This window comes from Microcaecilia unicolor, chromosome 3 (assembly GCF_901765095.1).
Source record: "Microcaecilia unicolor chromosome 3, aMicUni1.1, whole genome shotgun sequence".
Taxonomy (NCBI): Eukaryota; Metazoa; Chordata; class Amphibia; order Gymnophiona; family Siphonopidae; genus Microcaecilia; species Microcaecilia unicolor.
Genome location: NC_044033.1, coordinates 449,289,870 through 449,315,434, shown reverse-complemented (window position 1 = coordinate 449,315,434; position 25,565 = coordinate 449,289,870). Strand labels below are relative to the sequence as shown.

Here is a 25,565-nt window from a genome sequence, read left to right as displayed (position 1 = left end):
CATGCTTTTGAATATACTCTGTAATTTTGTTCTTAATAATAGTCTCTACCATTTTGCCCGGCACCTACGTCAGACTCACCGGTCTATAATTTCCCGGATCTCCGCTGGAACCTTTTTTAAAAATCAGCATTACATTGGCCACCCTCCAATTTTCCGGTACCACGCTCAATTTTAAAGATAAATTACGTATTTCTAACAATAGCTCCGCAAGCTAATTTTTCAGTTCTATCAGTACTCTGGGATGAATACCATCCGGTCCAGGAGATTTGCTACTCTTCAGTTTGTAGAACTACCTGATTACATCCTCCAGATTTACAGAGAATTCATTAAGTTTCTCCAACTCGTCAGCTTTGAATACCATTTCCGGCATCTGTATCCCACCCAAATCTTCCTCGGTGAAGACCGAAGCAAAGAATTCATTTAATCTCTCTGCTATGGCTTTGTCTTCCCTGATCGCCCCTTTTACTCCTTGGTCATCTAGCGGTCCAACTGATTCTTTTGCCGGCTTCCTGCTTTTAATATACCTAAAAAAAATTTTACTATATGTTTTTACCTCCAACGCAATCTTTTTTTCGAAGTCCCTCTTAGCTTTTCTTATCAGCGCTTTGCATTTGACTTGACATTCCTTATGCCGTTTCGTATTATTTTCAGTCTGTTCCTTCTTCCATTTTCTGAAGGATTTTCTTTTAGCTCTAATAGCTTCCTTCACTATTTAACCATGCCAGCTGTCATTTGGTCTTCCGTCCTCCTTTTTTAATATGCTAAATATATTTGGCCTGGGCTTCCAGGATGGTGTTTTTGAACAGCATCCACGCCTGATGTAAATTTTTGACCCTCGTAGTCGCTCCTCTAAGTTGTTTTTCTTTTCACTGTTCTTCTCATTTTATCATAGTCTCCTTTTTTAAAGTTAAATGCTAACGTATTTGATTTCCTATGTATGCTTACTTCAAAGCTAATATCAAATCCGATCATATTATGATCACTGTTATCAAGCGGCCCCAGCACCATTACCTCCCGCACCAGATCATTCGCTCCACTAAGGACTAGGTCTAAAATTTTTCCTTCTCTCTTCGGTTCCTGTACCAGATGCTCCATAAAGCTGTCCGTGATTTCATCAAGGAATTTTTACCTCCCTAGCGTGTCCCGATGTTACATTTACCCAGTCAATATCGAGGTAATTGAAATCACCCATTATTATTGTGTGCCCAGTTTGTTTGTGTCCCTAATTTCCTTTAGCATTTCCTGGAGGAAAAGTCCATAGTCTGTTCTTGAGATAGACATGGGGGAAGCTATTACTTGCCCTGGGATTGGTAGCATGGAATGGCACTACTAATTGGGTTTCTGCCAGGTACTTGTGACCTGGATTTGCCACTGTTGGAAGCAGAATACTGGGCTTGATAGACCATTGGTCTGACCTAGTGTGGCTATTCTTATGTTCTTATGATTCTGGCAATTGGGAATCTTTTCCTGGTTTTGGCATAACTGTTATATGAACATGCCCAGAGAATTTGGGAGCCCTTTATTTGTGACTCTTTGCTTAAACTTAATGGCAAAAAGCTTAATTTCATCCTTTAAAATTGTCTTCTGGAGCCTTCAGAACCAGAACCCTTGTTATGGGGACTTTCATGAATCACCTTATCATGAATTGGGGTAGCTAAGGAAAGAAGACTCATGAGGCGGGGGGGGAGAAGAGGAAGGAGGTGCTGTATCTGTGGGTGAGTGTGAGGGAGGGGGAAGTGTGCTGGACCCATGGGGGGAAGTGGAGAGAGGGAGAGGTGCTAGGTTTGTGGGGTAGAGTTACAGGAGAGGTACCAGACTATGCGTGAGGGATCCAAGGAGGGGGTGCTGGGGAGAGTGAGAGAGAAATGTGGACTACAGGGGATGGTGAGAAATGTGGTTACACAAACCCGGATGTTGTGCTCCTTCCTCTGTTGTCTAAGCAATAAACCACAGTTAGCAGGCTTTCACTTCCCATGCACGTTTGCTGCCTACACAAACTGGGAAGGAGCAGGGCATCTCGATTTGTGTAGCTGTGTCTCCAGCCACACCATCAGACTGGGTTTCCTGAGTCCACTCTACCCTCTGATCTGCTGTCCTGCTGAACATTGAAGTTGCAGTTTTTGTAGGGAGAAGGAGTGGAGAGAGAGAACAAGGAGTTGTACCATAGGGGTGGAGGGTAAGGGAGAGGGGACAGGGAATTGTTGCCCCATATGAGAGGCATTCTATTCCCTTTCTAAATTTTGTTACTGTTCTTTGAACCTTTTTTAATTCTGCTATGTCTTTTGAGATACGGTGACCAGATTTGCACTCAGAGGCATTATATTAATCTGTCTTATTTTTCAATTCCTTTCCTAATAATTCTGTTTGCTTTTTTTCGCTGCCCCTGCACATTGAGCAGAAGATTAACCTATTGTCCTTGATGACACCTAGATCTTTTTCTTGGGTGATGATTCCTAATGTGGAACTAGCATCAAGTAGCTATTAGATTATTCTTCCCAATGTGCCTCACTTTGCACTGGTCCACATTAAATTTCTTCTATTTTGATGCCCAGCCTTCCAGTTTCCTAAGGTCCTGCAAATACATTTTTATTATATTATCTGCAAATTTAATCTCACTCGTTCCCATTTCCAGATTGTTCCCAGTGGAGGAGTAGCCTAATGGTTAGTGCAGTGGGTTAACCTGGTGAACTGGGTTCAGTTCCCACTGCAGCTTGGTGTGACTCTGGGCAAATCACTTAACCCTCCATTGCCCCAGGTAGAAAAACTTAGATTTTGAGCCCACTAGAAACTGAGAAAGTCCCTTCATATAATAAAATGTGAACTGATTTGCTTATACCACAGTAGAGGAGTGTGGTAGCCGTGTTAGATTTCTTTTCCATATTTTATTTTGTTTGATATCTATTGATAAATCACTTTTCTGTGGTATAAGGTTATCAAATCCATGTTATAACACATTCTATAGGCTGCCATATGCCTTACCAGTTCAAGGCGGGTTACAAAGCCAAGAAAAACCAGATCAGTCCACTGGGAATTACATTTCAAACAATTAAAACCTAGAACCAGAAAGAAGCCATCTGATAGGAAGGTGATGCAGAGAAATGTCTACTTGATTTTTAAATTCTCTAAAATATAGGCAATCCCTATATGGGGACTGGGGGTGTTCAAAGAGAAGAATCCCAAACTTAGAATCCAAATGTATATTATATATTAAATAGAAGGGCAGGAGAATTAAGTATAGGCTGTACCTTCAGCCGAGCTATGTTTTAGTGAGACTAGCCGTGATGAAACGGCTTTATTTAAAGGAGTACTGGGAATGTATAGAGCGTTATAGTGAGCTGTTTCATCATGGCTAGTCTCACTAAAATATAGCTCGACTGAAGGAACAGCCTATACTGAATTCTCCTGCCCTTCTATTTAATATATAATATACATTTTGATTCAGTATCGCACAACCTTACTAAATCCACCCAGTTATGAAAGTCTACTTTCTATACCTATCCGCCTAAATCTTCTCTTCCTTCCCTTATTTAATATTTTCATATCACTAATTGTACCTGACATCCTGGAATGACAAAGCCGTAACAGGACTCTGTAAGCCACATTGAGCCTGCAAATAGGTGGGAAAATGTAGGATACAAATGCAATAAATAAATAAAATTCTTCTCTTTAAACACCCCCAGTCCCCATATAGGGATTGACTATATTTTAGAGAATCCGATTGGAGTGTTTTAAAGCAGCAGCAGTGGGAAATCGTAAAAGAAATTGATTTTCGTGCCTGAGGTCTGTGAAGGAGAGCCCCTAGATCCATCATATACAAAGGAGCTATGCCTGACAAAATCTTAAAGATCATCTTATATACTTTAAATTGATAGCCAGTGCAATTTTAGATGATCTTTCACTGTATTATAACATGTGAGGCCATAGATTAGTCTAGCTGCTGTATTTTGCATTGCAATCAAACTCCTAAATTTTTGATTGGAGATCTAATACAAATTCATTTCTTTCAATTTTAAACTGAGATATAAATCTTTCGTCTCGGTCTGAGTCTATCCAAAGAAATTTTTTTTATTTCTTTATTTAATTTCAAGCAATGGTTGGTAACCCACAAGTCAACTCTTCTGGGTCCTTCGCCCGCTAGTTAAAAAAAAAAAAAAATAGTGACCCAGACCGATGAGATCCAGCTCGATGGTATTTGCTTGTTGCCAGTTCAGCTACGGACTTGGCAGTGGACTTTGCATCTGTGGCCAGCAGTTGTCTGGGGTATAGATATGTTCTGATGTCAGGGTTTTCTTCTTTTGGTGTCGCAGAGGGGGGTGGTACTCCTGGGTCTGCCACTCGTAGCATGTACAGGCTCACGTTGCTTGTGGTTTGGCTTTCTTACCCCGCTTTCGCCTTTGGTTTATTGTCCTCCCCATGAATCTCAACCCCTCTGGTGGTATCTCGGTCTTGCAGTGTTGCTGGGAGATGTTTAGTGGGATTCATTTCATACATTCCTAGTGGCAGTTAAGCAGCTTCTTGGGGTCCAGCTCGCTTATTTCTGAGGTTCCCAATCTAGAAGCATGGACATGCTTCTCTTGTCGGGCTGGGTTTCTGTCTTATTTAAGGAAGTAATCCTACCCTGTGTGTGGAACTGCTTTGTCACATCCCATTTGTCTGGACTGGTCTGGCAAGGACATAAAGGAAGGGTAGATTAGGCCTTACCTGATTGTTTCTGTCCTTTAGTCCTGCCAGACCAGTCCAGAACATTCCCTATTTGTTTTGTTCTTTTTCAGATATATTTCCTTTCTTGGAGGCTTTCATTGTTATGATCCATATCTTAGTTAACTCCTTGCTCTGTAGAGTGGTGGCTTGTTAGTTGAAGCCAGGTTTGTTTTTTGTTTTTTTTCAGTAAAGGCAGTGGTGTGCTGGAGCCGGCTCGCACTGGCTCGCAAGAGCCGGTTGTTGTTGGGGGTGAGCCGGCTCCATTGCGGGAGATAAGCATGGCAGGAGGGCGCCATCACAGGCCATGCTTACCTCCCCTGCTGCTCCGAAGCATGTCCAAAGATGTCCTTCGCTCCCACCCTCCCCTCCCGCTCCCCTCCGTCTTTTTTTTAATTACCTCCGTCGAGGCGTGCGCCATTTAAAGCCCTGCTGCGTGCTGGCCGTCTCCAGGCTTCCCCTGCTTGATTCAGATGATGTTCGTGCCTTAGTCCCGCCTTCATTCTGACGTCATTTCCTTTTTTCGCGAAGGCGGGACTAAGGCACGAACATCATCCGAATCGAGCAGGGGAAGCCTGGAGACGGCCAGCACGCAGCAGGGCTTTAAATGGTGCGCGCTTCGACGGAGGTAATTAAAAAAAGACGGAGGGGAGGGTGGGAGCGAAGGACATCTTTGGACATGCTTTGGAGCGGCAGGGGAGGGAGGAGAATCGCTGGATGGGTAGAGGGGGGCAGGGGAGAGACCTGCTCGGCATGGGTGGGTAGAGGGGGCAGGGGAGAGACTTGCTGGGCATGGATGCGTAGAGGGGGGCAGGGGAGAGACCTGCTGGGCATGGGTGCGTAGAGGGGGTCAGGGGAGAGACTTGCTGAGCATGGGTGCGTAGAGGGGGGCATGGGAGAGACTTGCTGGACATGGGTGGGTAGAGGGGGGCAGGGGAGAGACCTGCTGGGCATGGGTGTGTAGAGGGGGGCAGGGGAGAGACCTGCTGGGCATGGGTGCGTAGAGGGGGGCAGGGGAGAGGCTTGCTGGGCATGGGTGGGTAGAGGGGGGCAGGGGAAAGACTTGCTGGGCATGGGTACGTAGAAGGGGGCAGGGGAGAGACTTGCTGAGCATGGGTGGGTAGAGGGCGGCAGGGGAGAGACTTGCTGGGCATGGGTGGGTAGAGGGGGGCAGGGGAGAGAAGAGAATTGCTGGGTATGGATGGATAGAGAGGGGCAGGGGAGAGAGGAGAGTTTCAGGACATGGATGGAGGGGAGAGCAAGAGAAATTCTGGACATGGAGGGAAGGGAGAGAGAAGAAATGCTGGACATTGAGGGAAGATAGAGGAAGGAGATTAGATGAGGGAAAAGGAAGTGAGGAGAGAAACTGCACATGGATTAAGAAAATAGGCAGAAGTTGGATCCACTGTACAGTCAAGTCTGCAGAGGACCAGAAATGAAGAAGAAAGGAGGAAAGAAAAGAAATAAATGGAAAGGAAGTCCTGGAAACGGAGTCAAGGGAACAGATAGAGAGCAGCAGGATCAGATACTGGACCAGCATGATCAGAGAAACAAAGTCACCAGACAACAAAGGTAGAAAAAAAATAATTTTATTTTCATTATAGTGTTTGGAATATGTGCACTTTGAGAATCAGGTGCTGAATGTTAAAAGTTTATATTTATTTACTTATTTATGGCATTTTATCCCATATTAAACATGAATTAGGTTGAAACCTGGAATAATTTTTTTTTTTTTCCTGGAGAGAGTAATGTGTTGGCCGCCCCCCCCCCCCCCCCCCCCCCCCCCCCGGGGTATAGCCAGCTCTGTAAATGTTTTTTTTGGGGGGGGGGGGTGCAGAGCTGGGTGGGGGGCGCAGTGGTGGATGGGGGGGGGGGGCGCCGAGGTGGACCATGGAGAGAGCCTGTTGTTAAAAATTTACCAGCACACCACTGAATAAAGGCCTAAATGGATCTGACTTGGGGCAACAGCTCTCTGTCAGATGGGTGTATTCCTATCTCCACTCGCATTTGTACAGAGGATATGCTTCCTGGCTCAGTGGAATCTGTTGGTCAGTAGAGGGGTTTACCTGTTTTCCTCAGTCACAATTTGGGCTGAGGCTGTGCTTCCTGACTTATCTGTCTGTCAGTAGGGAGCATGTGCCTACCTTCTTCAGTCTCATGCTGGCTGATTGTGCCACTCCTGACTCAGTGAAATATCTTTAGGTAATTTACTTAAATTTCCGGGCAGAAGCTTAAAGAATGTCCAGTAGCATTCTGAATTGAAACCACACAAGCATTCCAATTTGATGTACATACTTAAGTGTTTATTGCCTTTTCTGTTCTTTCCTCTCGGAATATTTCATAGAGTTTGAGTGTCGGAAATAATATGCCAAACTAAATCAAAGGGGTGTACCTCATTAATTACTGGGGAAAAAACAGTCGCATAACGTCTACCTGCCATAATATGCTGCCAGGTACGCCGCTTCATTGCTGACTTTTTTTTTAAAGTACAAGTGCACTATGAGCCTTTCTAAAATGAAACCATATTCCATGTTATATCTGTCACTGATTCTCTACTCTGTTCTGATATTGTGTTCACAAAAAATGATATGGGTGTCATATTCAACAGTTTGTTTGGTTGGGGTGGGAAGGCTAAAAGTACCTATGTAAATTTGTGCTACAGTCTGGCTCTGCTTAAGTATGTGTGTGGATTTATGCATCGGAATAGGGGCCAGCTAATGTTTGTTTCTGCCTGTTTGAGGCCTAATTTCAGAGTTGCAGCTGGAAGTTATGTAAGATGTCAACAGTGGGCAGTATTGCTTTACTCACAAAGGAACAATTATAGTTTTCCAAAGCTTACATGTGACTCCATAGAAAGAATAGCAAATGAAAAGAAAAAAAAAGGAGGGAGAATCTGGAATTTCACAACAGTTGGAGAGATTTCTCCTTTAATAGTAACGGAAATACAGGAGGTAAGGGAGGTGTTGAATAGTAGATTATTATAATCAACTCGGTTGCACAGAATTCAGTATATTTATCAGCTTTCTGCCCTGCAAAATATTAGAATCACATTGTTACTATTTAATCTGGTAAGCAAGTTTTACTGAGTTAATTTTTTTTTCTAGCATACATACTTGCATGAAAGATTTATGGAACAGAAAAGTATGTTATGTATGTGGACACAATTTTTGCACTGATTCTGAACCATGTATTGTTAGTCTATCATTGATGGCAACAATAATAAGATTGTCACAGTTATCTGTGACTTTGGCTAATGCCAACCTTCAAAGCTATATGCAAACTGGGGGATGGGAAATGTAGAGCTCCAGTGTTTGCAGCTGTATGTTACTTCTTTCTGTGTTGCCGGAGGCAATTTCATTGATGATGCTTAAAACTGCAGTATTCAAGGGCCACCAGTGAGTTCTCCCCTGATTCATTTGGTCAAGTTTCTGCGGGGTCATTGCTAACTGAAACCTGCTTTCTAGCTTCCTTTTGAAGCTCTGGAATGGATTACCCTTCTTTCTTTTGACCTGCCTCAGCTTCGCATGCAAAATTGTTTGGGAATTTGCCCGCCACCCCCCTTCCCAAATTTCCTGTAGGACTATAGGAAGAACATCTGCAAAAGCCATTTCACAGGAGCTGTTTTGTGCTCGTCAAAAACAAATTCCCTTTTAAACTGAATACTTGCTGAGCTACAGTGGATGACCATGTCATCCTCAGCACTTTGTCAACTCAGCATGCAATATCATGACAGAATGAGTGAAGGCACAGGGGGCCACTTGAGAGAGAGAGAATGGGTGAAGGCATGGGGGGCAAATAGAATGGATGAAAGCACAAGGGGGCACGAGAGAGAGAAAGAATGGGGAAACACAGAGAATGGGTGAAGGCACGGGGGCACATAGAGAGAATGGGAAGAGGCACAGGGGAGACACTTGGGGAGAATGGGCGAAGGCACGGTGGGGCAAATAGAATGGGTAAAGGGACGGGCACATGAGAAAGATTTGCTGAAGGCATAGATGGCACATAGAGAGGGAGAATGGCTGAAGGCACAGAGGGGCACAGAGAATGGCTGAAGGCACAGGAGGGCACAGAGAGAAAATGGGTGAAGGCACAGGGAGGCACATATGAGAGAGAATGTGTGAAGCTTTGAAGCTGTAAAGCGTTTTAAAGGTATGCTATAAATGGTGAAAAGTATTTTCTAAGAATAAAGTTTCAAGATGGTTGGCATAACTGATTGAAGTGATTAACAGCTGGGTGTGTGATTGCTCATATACAGAGATACCTTTGCTGATTTTTTTCAGACCAACTGAGGAGATTTATCCTGTATTTTGTATGTGGCATAACATATGGACATTTGTATGGAGGTGGAAGGGTGTTCCATGTAAGTTAGCACAACTGAACACAGTGCTTGCATAGAGAACCAGCCCTGAGCAATTCAAGGAGTTTCAAACTACTTAATGGAATAGCTATGTCAAATAGGTTTTAAGTCATTTTCTTGTCTTTTATTTCTATAGCAATCTTGCCAACTGAGTCCAGATTCACCTGATGGGATTGATCCAGTCCAGGTTTTTTCCCATTGCTTACGGGACTTGTAGTTCTGATTTCCAAATTGGATTCCTTAAGCAAAGCAAGACTACAACTTCCCTGCATGCAGTGAGGTAAACCCAGGGCTGGATCAACCTTTTGGGCAAATCTAAAGCCAGTTGGCCACCCTAGTCTTCAGTGTTAGTTTTTAACCTTTGTAAGTTTGATTTCACCAGACCTTTCTTCCTAAAGTTAATTATGTATTCAAAATATTTAACTGACTTTTCAGCTCTGTCATGTTCTTCTGATTTTTGGTTTTTTGAAACAGAGTACAGTCGAAAGGCCATATGAGACCTATGCAGTGAATTCTAGAATTATTTTGCTATTCTGTAATCGGTTACCTGCTGCTAATGGTGGTATGAGCTGCTTTGTTGACGTTTTCATGAGCAGCTAACCAAACTGATCTGTTTGTGATGAGGATAAAAATTATCAGCAGTGCATAATGTAAAAGTACCTGCATATAACAAATATAAACTGCTTTGGTTGTACCACAGAAAACCGGTAGATCAAATCCATGATCATGTTCTCTGTATTATTCCTAAGCATTTAAATTCCATGGAAGAATGTGTAATATGTAAAATCAAATACTAAATTCATAATTATCGGACGTGTTCATTCATTATTTTTTTAATAGTTGATGAAAAGGAGATTCCAAATCGAAAGCTCTACACAGTCAGCCTGCCTCCTGATGGCTGTCTGCCAACCTGTCCTGGGACAAGCAACCTTACTCATTCAGAGCTCGCTGAGAGCATAAGCAGTTCAGATGGTAAGGAGTTGTGCTTATCTTTTAAAGGGTTTGCTTTATAGCTAAATTGTTTAAAACCATAACTCTTATGTGCACTACATTGTAAAGAAAAGTGCAAATTCTTGACAAAAAAGTTTGACCTTTCTGACACACATTTTCATAAGCTATGTGTTTTAAAGAACTTTTTCAGAATGTAGACACTTCCATTACTTAGCTTTCCACTATTCCAGAACCTGTGGGATAGTTGTCCATCAACCAGCAGGTGGAGATAGGTTTCAGGCTCAGTTTTCAGTTCTCTATCTCTCTTGGCATCCAGTCCAGCTCCTTTGTATTTTCTATCTCCAGCGGGTGGCTGGACATACTTTTCAGCCTCTGGTTCTGAGCTTTGCAGTTGGCTTGAGTCTATAGTGTCATATCTGGAGGTCTTCAGACCTCTGTCTGTGGTGCCCTGCGAATTTACTTCTTCCCTCCCTTCACCTCTGCCCTGTTTTCTGTGAAGCTCTCCTTCTCCAGCACAACCTTAGGAAAAAGAAAAAGAGGAAGATAGAGGTTTGGAGAGTATGAGACAGGCTCAGGATTGATGCTGTTTCTCATCAGTGGTAAGACTATTGGAGACTGAGCTTGGGGGGAGCAGCCAGCAGTAGTAAATCCAGCTAAAGTTTGACTCAGAACTGCTTGGAGGGGCTGCAAGTTCTACTTGGTGCAGGGGAGGGTTCCAGACACCGCTTGGGACACATTGTGCTGTACTGGTGTCAGTCAGGGTGAATAGTGACTCCTGCAGAGGCAGTTAAGTGGTGTTCCTGCTGTGGGACCTGCTGGCCAGTGTCAGGTTGTTGCAATGCATGTAAGTTGGGAATCCTGTGGGAGATGGAGGAAACGGTCGGTGTCAGCACATCTTCAGATTCAGCACAGCATCTGAATATGCTGGAATCTTCAGGCTCTCTGGAAAAGCTGGTGCGCAGTTTGATGCAGGAGAACACAGGAATGAGTGCCATTTTGTTGGGACTGACTTGCAGTAAGGACAGTGTCTGGCTGATCACATGCAGAGCACTGCTGCCATTTTACAGCCTCAAGGCCCGACAGAGCATTCAACTGTATCGATATCTTTGTTTTCTCTGGAGTTTATATTGCTCGTACACTAGGCCTGTTTACTGAAACAGGGACAGTCATAGTTGCTGCAAGGTGTTTCAGTTTCTCCTAGCCCCTAAGATCTTGTTTAGACCTCAGAAGTGGGCGGATGAGTCTCTCTGCTTCTCCCTCCTTATCTGATGTGGCCTTGGTCTATTCAAAGGAGCCATCATTGATGGAGCCGTTAGAGGAAGGAGCGATCCCTTCAGAGGAGGGGGATGATCCATAAGTACTGAAGTTGTTTCATAAGAGGAGCTCTGTATTTTTTTTTTTTTTTTTTTTTTTTTTTTCTGAGGCACTGGCAGTGCTTTCCATTGAGGAGTGATCTGCTTCGGCATCAGGAGCTCCATCTTAGATCATAAGGGGGCTTAGGGGTCCTAAGGGCCTTCCTGATGCATCCAGACATTCAGGACAAGATTACAGCAGAATGGGTCTCACCAGGCACAGAGCTGAGAGTGGGATGAGCCATGGCTTACTTCTACCCATTAGTATCATAAGAGAAAGATAAATTGCAGCTTCCCAGGGTGGACTCCCTGGTTACAGCGGTAACTAAGAAGACCACCATGCTAGTGGAAAGGGGTATTGCCCTAAAAGACCTACAGGATAGGAAGCTAGAAGGCTTGCTGAAACAAGCCGTAGAAGTGGCCTCTTTGGGTCTTCAAACAGTGTGAAGTTTGTTTGTGGCAAGAGCATGCCTAAAGTGGCATTAGCAGTCGGCATTGTTGTGGCATTGGACAGTGGATGCAGCGTCAAAGTCTGGTCCAGTTAAACTGCCCTTTTGGGGCTAGTGGCTATTTAAAAAAGATCACAGTAACTTGGTGAAAGAACTGGGGGAAACTAAGCCACAGCAGTTGCTGGAGGATAAGCTGAAAGCCTCTGGTTGCCAGCTTTAGGGGGTGCTCTATCTCTGTTTTGAGACCTCCAACAGTACCAGCCTGGTCGTCAGCAATATGGTCAGAAGTCCCCCTTCCTGTCTGCTCAGGAGGAAGATTGGCATACCTGAAAGTCCTGCTCGGTCAGAGCACCCAACGCCTGCATATATGGCTGCAGTGTCATACTTTTACATTTTGTGGAGCTGGGCTGTATGTTCCAGTTCAGGGCTTTGCCCTTAGGTCTCGTCATGGCTCTGAGAATGTTTAGCAAGGTTATGGTGATTATGGTGGCCTTCCTTCGGTGTCAGGGAATCAGTTCACCCGTGTCTTGACAGTTGGCTCGTTCACGAGTCATCCTATTTGGACTGCTTGTTGGCGACGAACAAAGTTGTCGGTCTTCTGCAGTTGTTTGGTTGGGTCTTCAATTTTGAGAAGAGCAGACTAACTCCATCGCAGATGCTGTAGTATCTGGGCATTCTATTTGATGCCGCATGGGAGAGTATTTTCCTCATGGAGCCTAGGAAGTCGAAGTTGGTTCAACAGATAGTCGTCTCCTCAGTCAAGGCAAACCCAGGGTCTGGGACTACTTCCAGGTTCTGGAGTCAATGACAGTGGCGACAGAAGTAGTGTAATGGGCAAGAGCTCATATGCAGTCATTACAGGAATCTCTCTTCTCAGCTGCTGGTCTCTGGTGACACAAAATACAACCTTCAACTTCCTTGGATGCTGGTTGCCACATGGAGTATGCATTGGTGGTTGTTGTCCAGGAATTTGACTATCGGAACTAACACAATGGGAGGTGGTGACGATGGACGCCAGCAAGTCAGTTTCGGGAGCTCATTACAAATTCCTCCTGGATGGAACAAGAGTCTCAATGGTTGGTAGATCGCTTGGAGAGCTCAGAGCAGTGCAGAATGCCTTACGTGACTTAACTGCTTTTCTGGCAGGGGCCCCGGTCAGAGTTTTCTTCAACAATGTCACAATGGTGGCTTATTTCAAGAAGCAAGGCAGAACCCGCGGCTGCCTCTCTCACAAATTGGGTGGAGAAAAATCTTGTCTACTTATCAGCTCAAAGTGCTTGGTCCTTGAATGTGGAGGTGGACTTCTCGGCAGCCATGCCATGGACCCAGGAGAAAGGGAACTACCCAGCCAGGGTTTTCAGTTGATAAAGGACCGATGGGGTTCTGCGCTTCTGGACTTGATGGCAATGAACAGGAATGTCAAAGTGCCCAAGTTCTTCAGCCATCGGAAGGAACCTGGCTTGATGGGAATTGATGCCCTGCTGCAGCGCTGGCCGGAGACGCATCTACTATATGTCTTCCCTCTTTGGCCCATGGTAGGCAGCATGGTGAAAAGGGTCGCATTGCACCGGTGTTGAATAATTCTCATAGTCCTGAATTTGCCATAGTATGCAGACCTAATACAATTGCTGGACCGGGGTCTTCATCTTCCACAGGTACACGACCTAGAAGCAAGGTCTGGTTCTCGTGGAGGATCTGTGCCTCTTTAGTCTTATAGCTTGGCCATTGAAAGGGCTCGGTTGTGACCAAAAGGTTATTCTGATTCGCTCATTGCTACCTTGCTTCAGGGTGTGAAAGATGTTCTGCGCGTGGACGTACTCCCTTACTGCTCAGATCACACACGTCCTAGCGTTTCTCCAGGCAGGTTTTCAGAAAGGATTGGCATTAGTTTCTGTAAAAGTTCATGTTGCTGCTTTGGCCTGCTTCAGGGGCTGACTACAGAAGGCATCTCTTGCAGCTCACCTGAATATCATTTGATTCTTGTAGGAGTGGGCCACTTGTGGCCGCCCTTTCATAAGCTGTGTCCAGAGTGTAACCTTAATTTAGCCCTTCAGGCTTTCCGGAAGGCCTGTTTAAAAGATCTTGTGATAAAGACTTGGTGGCTATTGCATTGGCACATAGAGTTTCGGAGCTTCAGGCTTTCTTGTCATTTTCCGGGGGTTTGGGGGGGCATTAAAAGGATGCACTGGGAGGGGCTGGGCGCCGCAATTTTGCGGCAGCGTCAACCCAAGGAAGAGGAGGGAGGCAGGCTACCTCCCTCCTCCAACTAAGGTAGGGAGGCCGGGAGGGAGTTCTTTTTCACGCTGGACCACCAGGGATTCGGCAGACAACGCTGGTGGGGGGGGGGGGGGGGGGGGGGGGGGGTTGGCCGGCGGCCACTGGACCGCCAGGGACCATTTTCCGGGGGTTTGGGGGGGCTGGAGACCCACCGGATCTCCAGCCCTCCCTAAATCTGGGGGGGGGGACCGGAAGTCCGCCGGACCTCCAGCCCCCGTTGCTCGGGGCAGGGGTAGTCAGGGCCTGGTGGTCCCATGGACCTCCAGCTCCTGTGTTTGACAGGTTTGGGCTTTTGAGAGCCCAGACCTGTCAAACAAGTGCGGGAGGATTGTGCTAGCGCATGCTCAGGCACAATTCGTCCGCACTTCTACCCCATGATCTGAGAGAATTGCGCTGCTTAAATTTGCATGCATTATCTCTGATCATAGGTGTAATAGCGCCCTGCGCTGTTCCAGCGCTATTTTAGAGCGCTGTTTGGAACAGCATGGGGCTTTTGATCATCTGCCTGTAGGTGCATTAGCGTTTAACGCGCCTTAACTTTAAAGGCGTGTTTAAAAATGCTAACACACCTTAGTAAACATACCCCTAAATATATTATACATCTAAATGGCTCACCCAAATAGGTTGACATTTCCAACTATGGCATTCCAATTATGTGTGTGTATATTCAATGGTGCTGCCTAAGTGGATAAAGCTGTTGAATTATTTGTAATACTACTACTGGATGCGGAGGAGTAGCATAAGGTTAGTGCAGCGAGCATTGATCCTGGCAACTGGGTTTGATTCCCACTGCAGCTTCACTTAACCCTCCATTGCCCCAGGTACAAAAACTTAGATTGTAGATTGTGAGCCCCTTCAGGACAGAGAAAGTACCTGTATATAATGTGTACAGTGTGTACGTCCAGTAGCGCTGTAGAAATGATTCATAGTAGTAGGTACTACTAATCATTTCTGTAGCCATCTTCCACATTTCCAATTACATATTCATTGTGTGGCTGAATATTGACCTCAGTGCTCTTATAACAGGAGTTTAACAGGGTAAAATCATTATTATCCATCTTTTATTTAAATCTTTATTTTTCTTCATTTTGTTTGCAGAGGAAGATTATTCTGTGCATTCTTCAAGAAAAGGTGCAAGAAAAAAGAAGAAGCGAAAGACTTGGAAAGACTCTGGAGTGCAAGTGGCATCTAAAAGGCAGACCCATCTTTTACAAGATGACACGGACTCTCCAAAAATGAGTAAAAATAAAAAAAGGAAAATGAAAAAAAAACGGCAGAAAGAAAAAATGAAAGCTGCAGGTCTGCTGACTAAAGTCAGTGGTGTGGATTTTACGTATCAGCCAGAAAAGTGTGTAAATGAAGAAGCAGACATTGAAGATGTGGATAAGAAGATGAGTGAGATTCTGGAGTTCTTAAAGGCAACACAAGAAATCTATTTTGCTGACGGTATGTTCAGATCCCTTTTATCCATTTCCTTAATGTGAAGAGTTGAGATTCGGAAACGCAGGATAAAATACTTTTATTGGTCATCCACACAAAATCCTTTGCTTTTAGAATTATATATGTGCATGTGAGCAGGTGTAGTAGAAAAAACTGAGCATATGTTTTTTGCTTTCATTTTTGTTATTGTAGTATGTTGTAGCTCCAGTTCAGGGCCAGCTCATTTATTCCTCTGGCCAGTCAGGGAAATAAAGTTATTACAAAAAAAAAATAAAATAAACAAGGCAAAACAGCAGGAGCAGCAAGCCCCCCCTATACCTGTGGCAGTAACAGCATGAGCCAGGTTAGAGTGACTGAGCCTAGGGTAAGCATGCCAGGTGCAGGTCATGGAGGGAGGGTTCCCCAAGGTCAGGTTGCATGCAGAGGCGTGCCAGCAACCCATCTATGTGCAGCTTGCAGGAACCAGTGGTTCAGCAATGCAGTGGGCTTCCTGCGCCCTGTGTGTCCTGTCTTCGTTTTTGAGGGACTCAGGAGAGCACACATCTGATTCCCTCCTGGTCAGAATTTGCCAGTTGCAGCCCCACCAATTCTGATGGAAATGGTGGCCATTGTGCTACCATCCTCCAGCTGTGTGACAGTTCTGAATTGGATGTCGAGGAGGGCACTTCTGGTCTCTTGTTTAAGTAGGGGGGGCCTCAAGGAGACCACTTGTTTAGACATTAGTGGAAGCTATAAGGCAAGCCCTGGAGGTGGATAAGGTAGAGGATGCACAAAGGGCTTTCCCATGGGCCGTATGCGTGGTGCTGCGGGAGTTTTTTGCCCGGTTGCAGGGGAAGGCAGTCTGAATAATGTCCAACAATGCCACAACTGTTGAAAAGTGGGGTGAGGGAAGAGGGGAGACTGCAGCTCCTGTACAGCCTAATTTAATAAGGGTAAGGATCATGATTTGATATACTGCTTTTCTATGGGACAACCAAAGTGGTTTACATTTATTATGAACAGGTACTGTCTTTGTCCCTAGTGGGCTTAGTCTATTATGTAGATGGAGAAATGGAGGGTTAAATGACTTGCCTAGAATCACAAGCGGCTGCAGTAGGAATAGAGCCCAGGTCCATAGGTTCTCAGCTCACTGTACTAAATATTAGGCGGCTACTGCCACCCCTTATCTAAGGAAAAAGAAAGCTTAATAAACCTGGTTCTTAATGATCGAAAAACAGTTTATATATAGTAAAAGGAAATCCCAGGGATCAGAGGGTAATTCCTAGTTGCCATGGTAACATCTAGGATTTGTTGAGCCCTGGCTTAGAGCATGCACTATTCAACTTGTTCTTTAGTTGTGTTCTCTATGACTGTATTATAGCCAATATCAGAGTACACAAAAGTGAAGGTCATAAGTACATAAGTAATGCCACACTGGGAAAAGACCAAGGGTCCATCGAGCCCAGCATCCTGTCCACGACAGCGGCCAATCCAGGCCAAGAGCACCTGGCAAGCTTCCCAAACGTACAAACATTCTATACATGTTATTCCTGGAATTGTGGATTTTTCCCCAGTCCATTTAGTAGCGGTTTATGGACTTGTCCTTTAGGAAACCGTCCAACCCGTTTTTAAACTCTGCTAAGCTAACCGCCTTCACCACTTTCTCCGGCAACGAATTCCAGAGTTTAATTATACGTTGGGTGAAGAAAAATTTTCTACGATTTGTTTTAAATTTACTACACTGTAGTTTCATCACGCTTTCCAAAAATACTAGGACTAGGGAGCATGCGAACAGGCGCTTCACATCCACCTGTTCCACTCCACTCATTATTTTATATACCTCTATCATGTCTTCCCTCAGCCGTCTCTTCTCCAAGCTGAATAGCCCTAGCCGCCTTAATCTTTCTTCATAGGGAAGTCGTCCCATCCCCGCTATCATTTTAGTCGCCCTTCGCTGCACCTTTTCCAATTCTACTATACCTTTCTTGAGATGCGGCGACCAGAATTGAACACAATACTCAGGGTGCGGTCGCACCATGGAGCGATGCAACGGCATTATAACATCCTCACACCTGTTTTCCATACCTTTCCTAATAATACCCAACATTCTATTCGCTTTCCTAGTCGCAGCAGCACACTGAGCAGAAGGTTTCAGCGTATTATCGACGACGACACCCAGATCCCTTTCTTGGTACGTAACTCCTAACGTGGAACCTTGCATGACGTAGCTATAATTTGGGTTCTTTTTTCCCACATGCATCACCTTGCACTTGCTCACATTAAACGTCATCTGCCATTTAGCCGCCCAGTCTCCCTGTCGCGATTTAACGACTTTGAATAACTTTGTGTCATCAGCAAATTTAATTACCTCGCTAGTTACTCCCATCTCTAAATCATTTATAAATATATTAAAAAGCAGCGGTCCTAGCACAGACCCCTGAGGAACCCCACTAACTACCCTTCTCCATTGTGAATACTGCCCATTTAACCCCACTGTCTGTTTCCTATCCTTCAACCAGTTTTTAATCCACAATAGGACATTTCCTCCTATCCCATGACCCTCCAATTTCCTCTGTAGCCTTTCAGATGGAGATAGAACTGTTTTATTATGTTCTGTATTCTTTTTGTAAGTGCTTTTGAATCGAACAGTGATCTAAAATAGTTTTATAAAAGTTCCATTTTATTTCTGTCCTAAGGGTAGTCTATAAGCATTACAGAGCACTTCTAGCAAGTGTGGTAACAGTTTTATATCTCTTGTACTTTGTCTATTTTGCTGTAACGGGTTTCTTTAAACATGCACAACATTTTTATGCTATTTAGTATGTCATTTATTCTGTTGGCCATGGCTGTACTAAATCTCCTTTCCTTTGGAAGAGGCCTAATTTACTAAGCTTATTATTCACAGAATGGGAGCAGGAAGGGGAAGACTCCGGGGTTGATGCAGAAAGCAACCATGGGCTTAAAGGAATTGTACACAAGATGTTAGCTTGTGCAGAAAGACAGTCGCAGATTGTATTGCATGCTAACAAGCTAAATAAGGTATTCTGTGCAAAGCAGAGAGTATTCCACCCGCTTTTGATGCATGTACAACACCTGTTCTTATGCACCTAAATATGAGTCTCAAAAATTTCAAGTGCAAACAGTTTAAGCACAGAACATACACCAGTGTGTGCTGACCCTTTTGATTTTTGATTGGGCATGCACACAAGAAGCCACGCTTGTCTTTGTTGTGTGCGTGTGTCCTGCATACTGACGCCACATTTGCTAAAGGTTTTCCATTCATAAAATTTGCATATAATCAACATACTGTAATCTGCAATATTACTCTCACAGTAGATGTCACACACTTAGAGATCCGCGCATAGCTCTGCTACGAGCCTTTCTGCATCGGCTCCACAGTTAATGAGGACTGGTTTGAAGTGCAGACTGTTTTCATGATTAGTGTCAGAACTAGGAATTTGATAAGTAGGAATTTTGAAAAATTTCTACAAGGCAGGTATTTTTATTTTTTTCAAGTTGTATGTGCTGCCACTAAAACTTTGTTTTGGGGCCATAGAATATCACACTTAACACGATATAGCCATGTTAAAACTGGAACTTGAAGCAGAGAGAGAGAGCAGCCTTCAGTGGGAACTTGCTCAGCAGGAAAATGCCTGTATTTGCAGTTACTGTGACTGCTGATTCAGCACAGAGATATTAAATTTAAGGAATAGAAACCCTCCTAGTTAGTCACTACATGCAGAAAAGTGCTGGGCTGTCTCTGCAAATATTCAGAAGGCATAAATCAAAAGGCAGGTGAAGCTGTGTAATCATTCAACTTATATAAACATATTTTCCATTGCCAAGCTGGACCAAGTCAGGTGCACAAGGTGGTAACATCATCCAATCTGTACAAGTGTAAAGTTTTGAGCATGAACAGCCCTTCTCATGCGTAGCGATTTCCTTAAGAACATGAGAATCGCCATACTGGGTCAGACCAGTGGTCCATCTAGCCCAATATCCTGCTTCCAACAGTGGCCAATTCAGGTCAAAAGTACCTGGCAGAAACCCAATTAACAACATTCCATGCTTCCAATCCCAGGGCAAGCAGTGGCTTCCCCCATATCCAACTCAATAATGGACTATGGACTTTTCCTTCAGGAACTTGTTCAAACTTTGGTTCTCTCACTTTTGTTTTTACTTCCCTTCTGTGGTTTTATCAGCTACACTTGTCTGATTTTTAGGTTTTCTGGGGGGAAAAACATTTTTTCGGCAGTAAGAAAAATCTAAAGAAAGCTAATCAAAGTCCAAAATGAAGCTGGGGTTCAAGCCTTTTCCTTAAATCAGGAGAAAAATCCACAACTTCAATATTTATTCCAAATGTCTGATCTCAGAACACAATCGGATTAACAGAAAAACATTGAGACAGGATACCTCTTGGAAACTGAAAGAATCACCTGAATCATCTCCACAGTCACCATGTGGCAGAAAAGAGATTCCTGTTAACCCAGAAGGATGTGAGGAGGTGATCTGCATAGAGAGAGGCCAACTGTTCATGCCTGTAGATTCTTCTCTACATATATTGCCTCTACCTCCCTGTGCAGTGATTTACAGACCAGCAACACCAGGGATCATCCAAGTTGGCATAAACCTCCTTGAAGGCTTTAAGTCTTAAAGTACAATCAACTTTAGCCTGTTTTGCACACATCTAATGTCAAGACATTCTCGAAGTTCCATCTAAGGTGATGGAAGTGCAGGCAGCTCAGCACAGATGTTACTTGGGGTGTTGCGCTGTTCTCTTCTGCTGTTTCCTCCATCCAAAAAAAACTCCCGCCAAACAGTAGTGCTGCCATTTCTTACTCCTTCTGCACAGACATCACACTGGCCTCCCAACCAGGGGCATTGCCAGAAATTGTTTTTTGTTGTTGTTTTTTTTTAAAGGGGGGGCAGGCCAAGCATGCTCCACTTCCCTCTGCATCTCCCCCCCCCCCCCCCCCCCCTCAATCATACCTTTGCTTGGCTGAAGTTTGCTGCTGGAGCCCTGCATGTGCTCTCTGAAAAGGGGGGGAAACAGGCAGGCTGCTCCAACCTCTGACGCTAGCAGTTCTGTGGATACTCTGCATCCGTGGAAATTCTGATATCAGCAGCTACAGCACCTTGCCAACTTGCTGCTCAGGGAGGGCTCCGGCGATGAAACAATTTGGCTGGCGGGGGTTGAGCACGGAATGGGAAAAAAAGGTCACATCAAACACACACCAACAAAGAAATGACAACAAAAATCCACACAGTACCAAACATTGAAGCCCCATACCAAAAAATAAGTGGGTTACATCAACGCCAGATCCGTCGTTAACAAATCAACAACAATAACTGACTGGATCATATCAGAAAACCTGGACCTGATCTTCATCAATGGATCCATGATCAAAAGGACCCCATAATCCTTGATCTATGCCCTCCAGGTTACAAAATCACTCACTGGACCAGAAAGGAAAAGAGAGGAGGAGGCATAGCACTAATCCATCGATCCCACTTCATAACCAAAACCACTGCTGAGTCCATAACAACCCAACTGGAAATAGCCTCAATCAGAATTCATAGTAAATCCCTGCTTGACCACTTGAACTGTATCCTGTTCTACAGACCACTAGTCAACTGGAAGGAAAGCCAGTCAACTTTCACGGACTTCGTCTCACACACTTGTGTAACCAACTCAAACATACTGCTACTAGGAGACATTAATCTCCACCTAGAAGATCCAAACTCAGCTAATGCACGAGAATGCAAGAAATTCCTCCACCTATGGGATCTAAAATGGCCGCAGACACAAGCAACCCACATCAAAGGGCACACACTTGACCTCATCTTACACAAATTGTCCATAGACCAAAACTTAATAATAGCTGATACTAAATGGTCAGAAACACCATGGACCGGCCACTACAAACTCAACCTATCCCTAAACTGGCGGAAGAAGAGCTCACACCAACTTCAAGAACAAACAACTTAAGCACAAGAGATCAAATAGACTCTCAAACATTCTGGCAAAAAATATACAATAGCGAACGGATGACACAGACAAACTCCATACACTACCTCTCCAACTGGGACAAAAGATGCAGAAACATTCTAGGCGAAATAGCACCAATACAAACAAGAACATCACAAAGACATACCTCGATACCATGGTTCAATGATGAACTGAAAAAACTAAAAACACAATCCAGGAAACTCAAAAGAGCATGTAAAAAAATAAAAGACGGAACACACACTCAACGCCTGGAAATAACTACAAAGAAAATACAAATATGCAATAAAAAAGGCCAAAAGGTCATACTACAGAACCTACGCATCCAGCTTCTCCTACATAAGCACACAAATGTGGAACGCATTACCAAAAGACGTGAAAACCATGTACGACCACCTGAACTTCCGGAAAGCACTAAAAACCAACCTTTTGAAAAAGGCATACCCATCTGACCCAACCTAAGTGCCTAAACCTCGCAACACAACAAAACCAAAGCTCATAACAGACTCTATACGCAACTCTTCCCCTCTACGATTCCCCAGTGTGCCTATAACACATGAACCTTATTCGTCTACTACAACTCTCTGTATTTGTTTAACTACCGGAAATGGCGATTGCCTCTACGGTATTATGTAAGCCACATTGAGTCTGCAAATAGGTGGGAAAATGTGGGATACAAATGCAACAAATAAATAAATAAAACAGCACCAACATAGGTGGCTACTTGTTTAATAACAAACAAAAACATGTATTCTTTTACACTTGGCTTGAAGCAAATGTAAATTTATGCAAGAACATTTGTCAGCTATTGGAGAATTATTGTAGGACCCTTTCATAAAGGGGCATAGGTACCTATTTTACCTTTATAAAATACACAACAAACATCCTCGATTATGATTTTTTTTGTGGACTTTCAGACAGTGGGTACTTTTGAACCAAAAGGTATCCAAACCAACGCCTCAGTTCTTCATAGGTCCGTTTTTTTACTGTTTTAGTTAATTTACAAAAAGAACTTTTCTTTTTAACTATTTTCAATCCAAATAATAAGTTAGTCAAGTAAAGCAGCTTTTCAGCAATATAAAGAAAAATTTCCAATATAGCTCTGTTTTGCTTTTGTTGCATCAGGGAAGTCAGTCTTAAGAACATAAGAATAGCCATACTGTGTCAGACCAGTGGTCGATCTAGCCTAGTATCCTGTTTCCAACAGTGGCCAAGCCAGGTCAGAAGTACCTGGCAGAAACCCAGTTAGAAGCAACATTCCATGTTACCAATCCCGGGGCAAGCAGTTGCTTTCCCATGTCTGTCTCAATAGCAGACTATGGACTTTTCCTCTAGGAACTTATCTAAACCTTTTTTTAACCACTGTTACTATATCTTCCAGCAAAGAGTTCCAGAGCTTCTGTTTGTTGAGTGAAAAAATATTTCCTCCTATTTGTTTTAATTTAATTGTAAGACACATCAAATTCATGCAATACCCCTGTCTTCTCTTAAAAAAAAAAATAGTGCTATGTCCGAAGCTGTTCCTTATATTGCTGAGAAGCTGCTTTACTTGATGAGCTTGAAATTACCCTAAATTATGTTTGGGGTACATGTTTACTAAGGTGCACTAGTGTTTTTAGCACGTACTAACGCTAGAGTCACCCATATATTCCTATGGGTATCTCTAGTGTTATCATGCACTGAAAAACAGTGCGCCTACTGCGCTATTTAGTAAACGGGGCCCTTGGATTGAAAATGTGTAACTTTTTTTTTTTTTTTTTTGTAAATTAACTAAGAAGGTAGAAAAATGAATCTGTGAAGAAGTGAGGTGTTGGTTTTGGTAACCTTTTGGTTCAAGTACCCACCGTTTGATGGCTCACATAAAATCATAATTTAGGGTGCGTGTTGTGGGTACCATTACTTCTCACAGAAGCTTTGCAAACCCTACATTTTGGGTTGCACATAGACAACTTATTATAAAATTACCCCCATAGTGTTCATTGTCTAAGGACCACGATAGATTCACATAGAGTTACATGATTTGTAACATTCATGGAGGATTGGGTGTAAGATGTTTTGATCATATTTGTCCAGCTTTGCTTACTTTACACTGGTTGCCAATGCAAGCCGTGATTGAATCTAAGATTGTATCATTAACGTTTAGATCTGCAGTGGTATTTTGTTGGAAAGCTGTTGCACATCACACAAGGGAATTTATTAGTGGTACCAAAATCAAAATATAATTAAAAACAAAACATTTTCATGTTATGCCCATGAGATTTGTAATTACTTCCTAGGAGGTTAAGATGTCAGAATTATCTAAATTCACAAAACAAGCAACTATTGATATTAGGTTTTCTGTCTCTGGAAGGAGTCTGTCATAAATCTATGAGAGGAAAATCAATTGACGTTCAAAAGTATAAAGGTTCTGGAACAACCTACGTGTCGATTTTACGGCAAACTAATTCATACTTATTTATAAAATCTTTAAAAACCTTTTTGTTCTCTGATCAAAATTTATAATTTGCCATTCTCTTACTGTATTATTTCAAGTTGCTTGTAAGCTGAATGCAGAAGTCTAACAAATTGCAAAGCGGATTGCAATAATAAAGGTAGAAGAGAAGTAAATAAATACACTATAAAACTTGGCTGATCAATTTTGTCGTGTTGAATTTCTCTGGGAAGAAAAGAAAGGTGAGCTTCCCAATGTTTGATATTTTAAGAAAGTAATTTGCATTACTACTTGGATCTTTTGCTGTTGCTTTTGTTTGTGATTTATTTGCTGTTGATTTTTATTCTTACTATGATTTTCAATGATTCTAGTTCTTTACTGCATAAAGCTATATGCTTTAAGAGTATTGTACATTGCCTAGAGCTTTTGGAAATTTAGGAAATAATCATGTGAGGATTAGGATATTCTGATTCCATGTTTACAAAGGAAGAAAAAATTGTTTTCTGTCTTCTCTTCACTTTTTCTTTAGGAAAATCAACATGTGATGATTTAGATATCTGCTCTGGAACTGTGTGTGAATTTTTTAAACATCTTGAGACACATAGAAGTCCTTTCTCAGACGTGACTCTTCTTTATAAACTGAAATCTCTGGTACTTCTGCAAGATATCGAGAGGTTGAAGGCTGCACTAGAACACTTTAAAGAGCATTCTACTATGCTTCCTGGTATGTACATTATTATATAATTTATAGGTTAACATTTTTTTTTAAATAGTAAATATTTCATGGGACAACTCTTAGCCTGATATATGCTAAAATTTAGCTCATATTTTCTTTACTCGTACACTAAACACAAGTAGTGACTTCTGATGCAGTAAGCAAATGGTAGGGAAATGTGTTGGAAGTTTAAGAGAACACTCTGACAGAATTTGTACTAAAACTGGAATGAAAAGGTGCATTGAGTTTTATCATACCTTTGTATTGGCCAGATATAATAAAGTAATACCACCTAAAGCGAGCAAGAACATAGTTGTGAATATGCTTCATAACATTGGAAAAAACAAAAAACGGGGGAAAAGACCTCAGAAAATGATTCCTGCCACTTCAAGACTGTAATGACTGAATTGTCTTGTTAACAGTTAGTTTTCATATAATCATTGGTCAAAAAAGCCCCCTGCTGACCAAAAAAGGTCGTGCAAGATTATCAATCACTTTCTTTTTTTTTTTTTTTAAGTTTTCTTATTGCATCATACACGTATCAAAAATCATACCAAAATGAAAAATTGACAATAAACAATCAGTGCTCCCCGCTGCCAGTGTATAAATGTAAAAGTTCCACTTGACTGACTAAGCTTAGCATGTAATGGTCCCGAATTGCATCCATAACCAACGGACCCGTTTCACCAAGGGGCTTCTTCAGGGGATACAGGATACCAAAGTCTTCGGTGCAGATTCGGACTCAGCAGTGCCGCTTTAACTGGTACTTAGTCCGCTAATGCTCTAGTACTAGATATAATAAAGACCATAATAACATTTAAAGTGCACTAGCTTAATATATTTTTATAGTGCTAGATATATGCAGCACTGTACACTTTAATAGTCATCATTAGTCAATAATGTATCCTT

At 43.0% G+C, this 25,565-nt stretch overlaps 1 protein-coding gene across 3 annotated transcripts in view; it reads left to right on the top strand.

The window, feature by feature from the left end:
* The window catches only part of ERICH1 (glutamate rich 1), an 87,836-nt gene that overhangs the window by 44,069 nt on the left and 18,202 nt on the right, over positions 1-25,565 (top strand). For all 3 annotated transcript variants that reach the window (XM_030195604.1, XM_030195605.1, XM_030195603.1), the window contains 3 exons: positions 9,896-10,027; positions 15,183-15,530; positions 24,471-24,665. In XM_030195604.1, the coding sequence (XP_030051464.1) occupies positions 9,896-10,027; positions 15,183-15,530; positions 24,471-24,665 (675 nt within the window). The remainder of the gene's footprint in view (positions 1-9,895; positions 10,028-15,182; positions 15,531-24,470; positions 24,666-25,565) is intronic.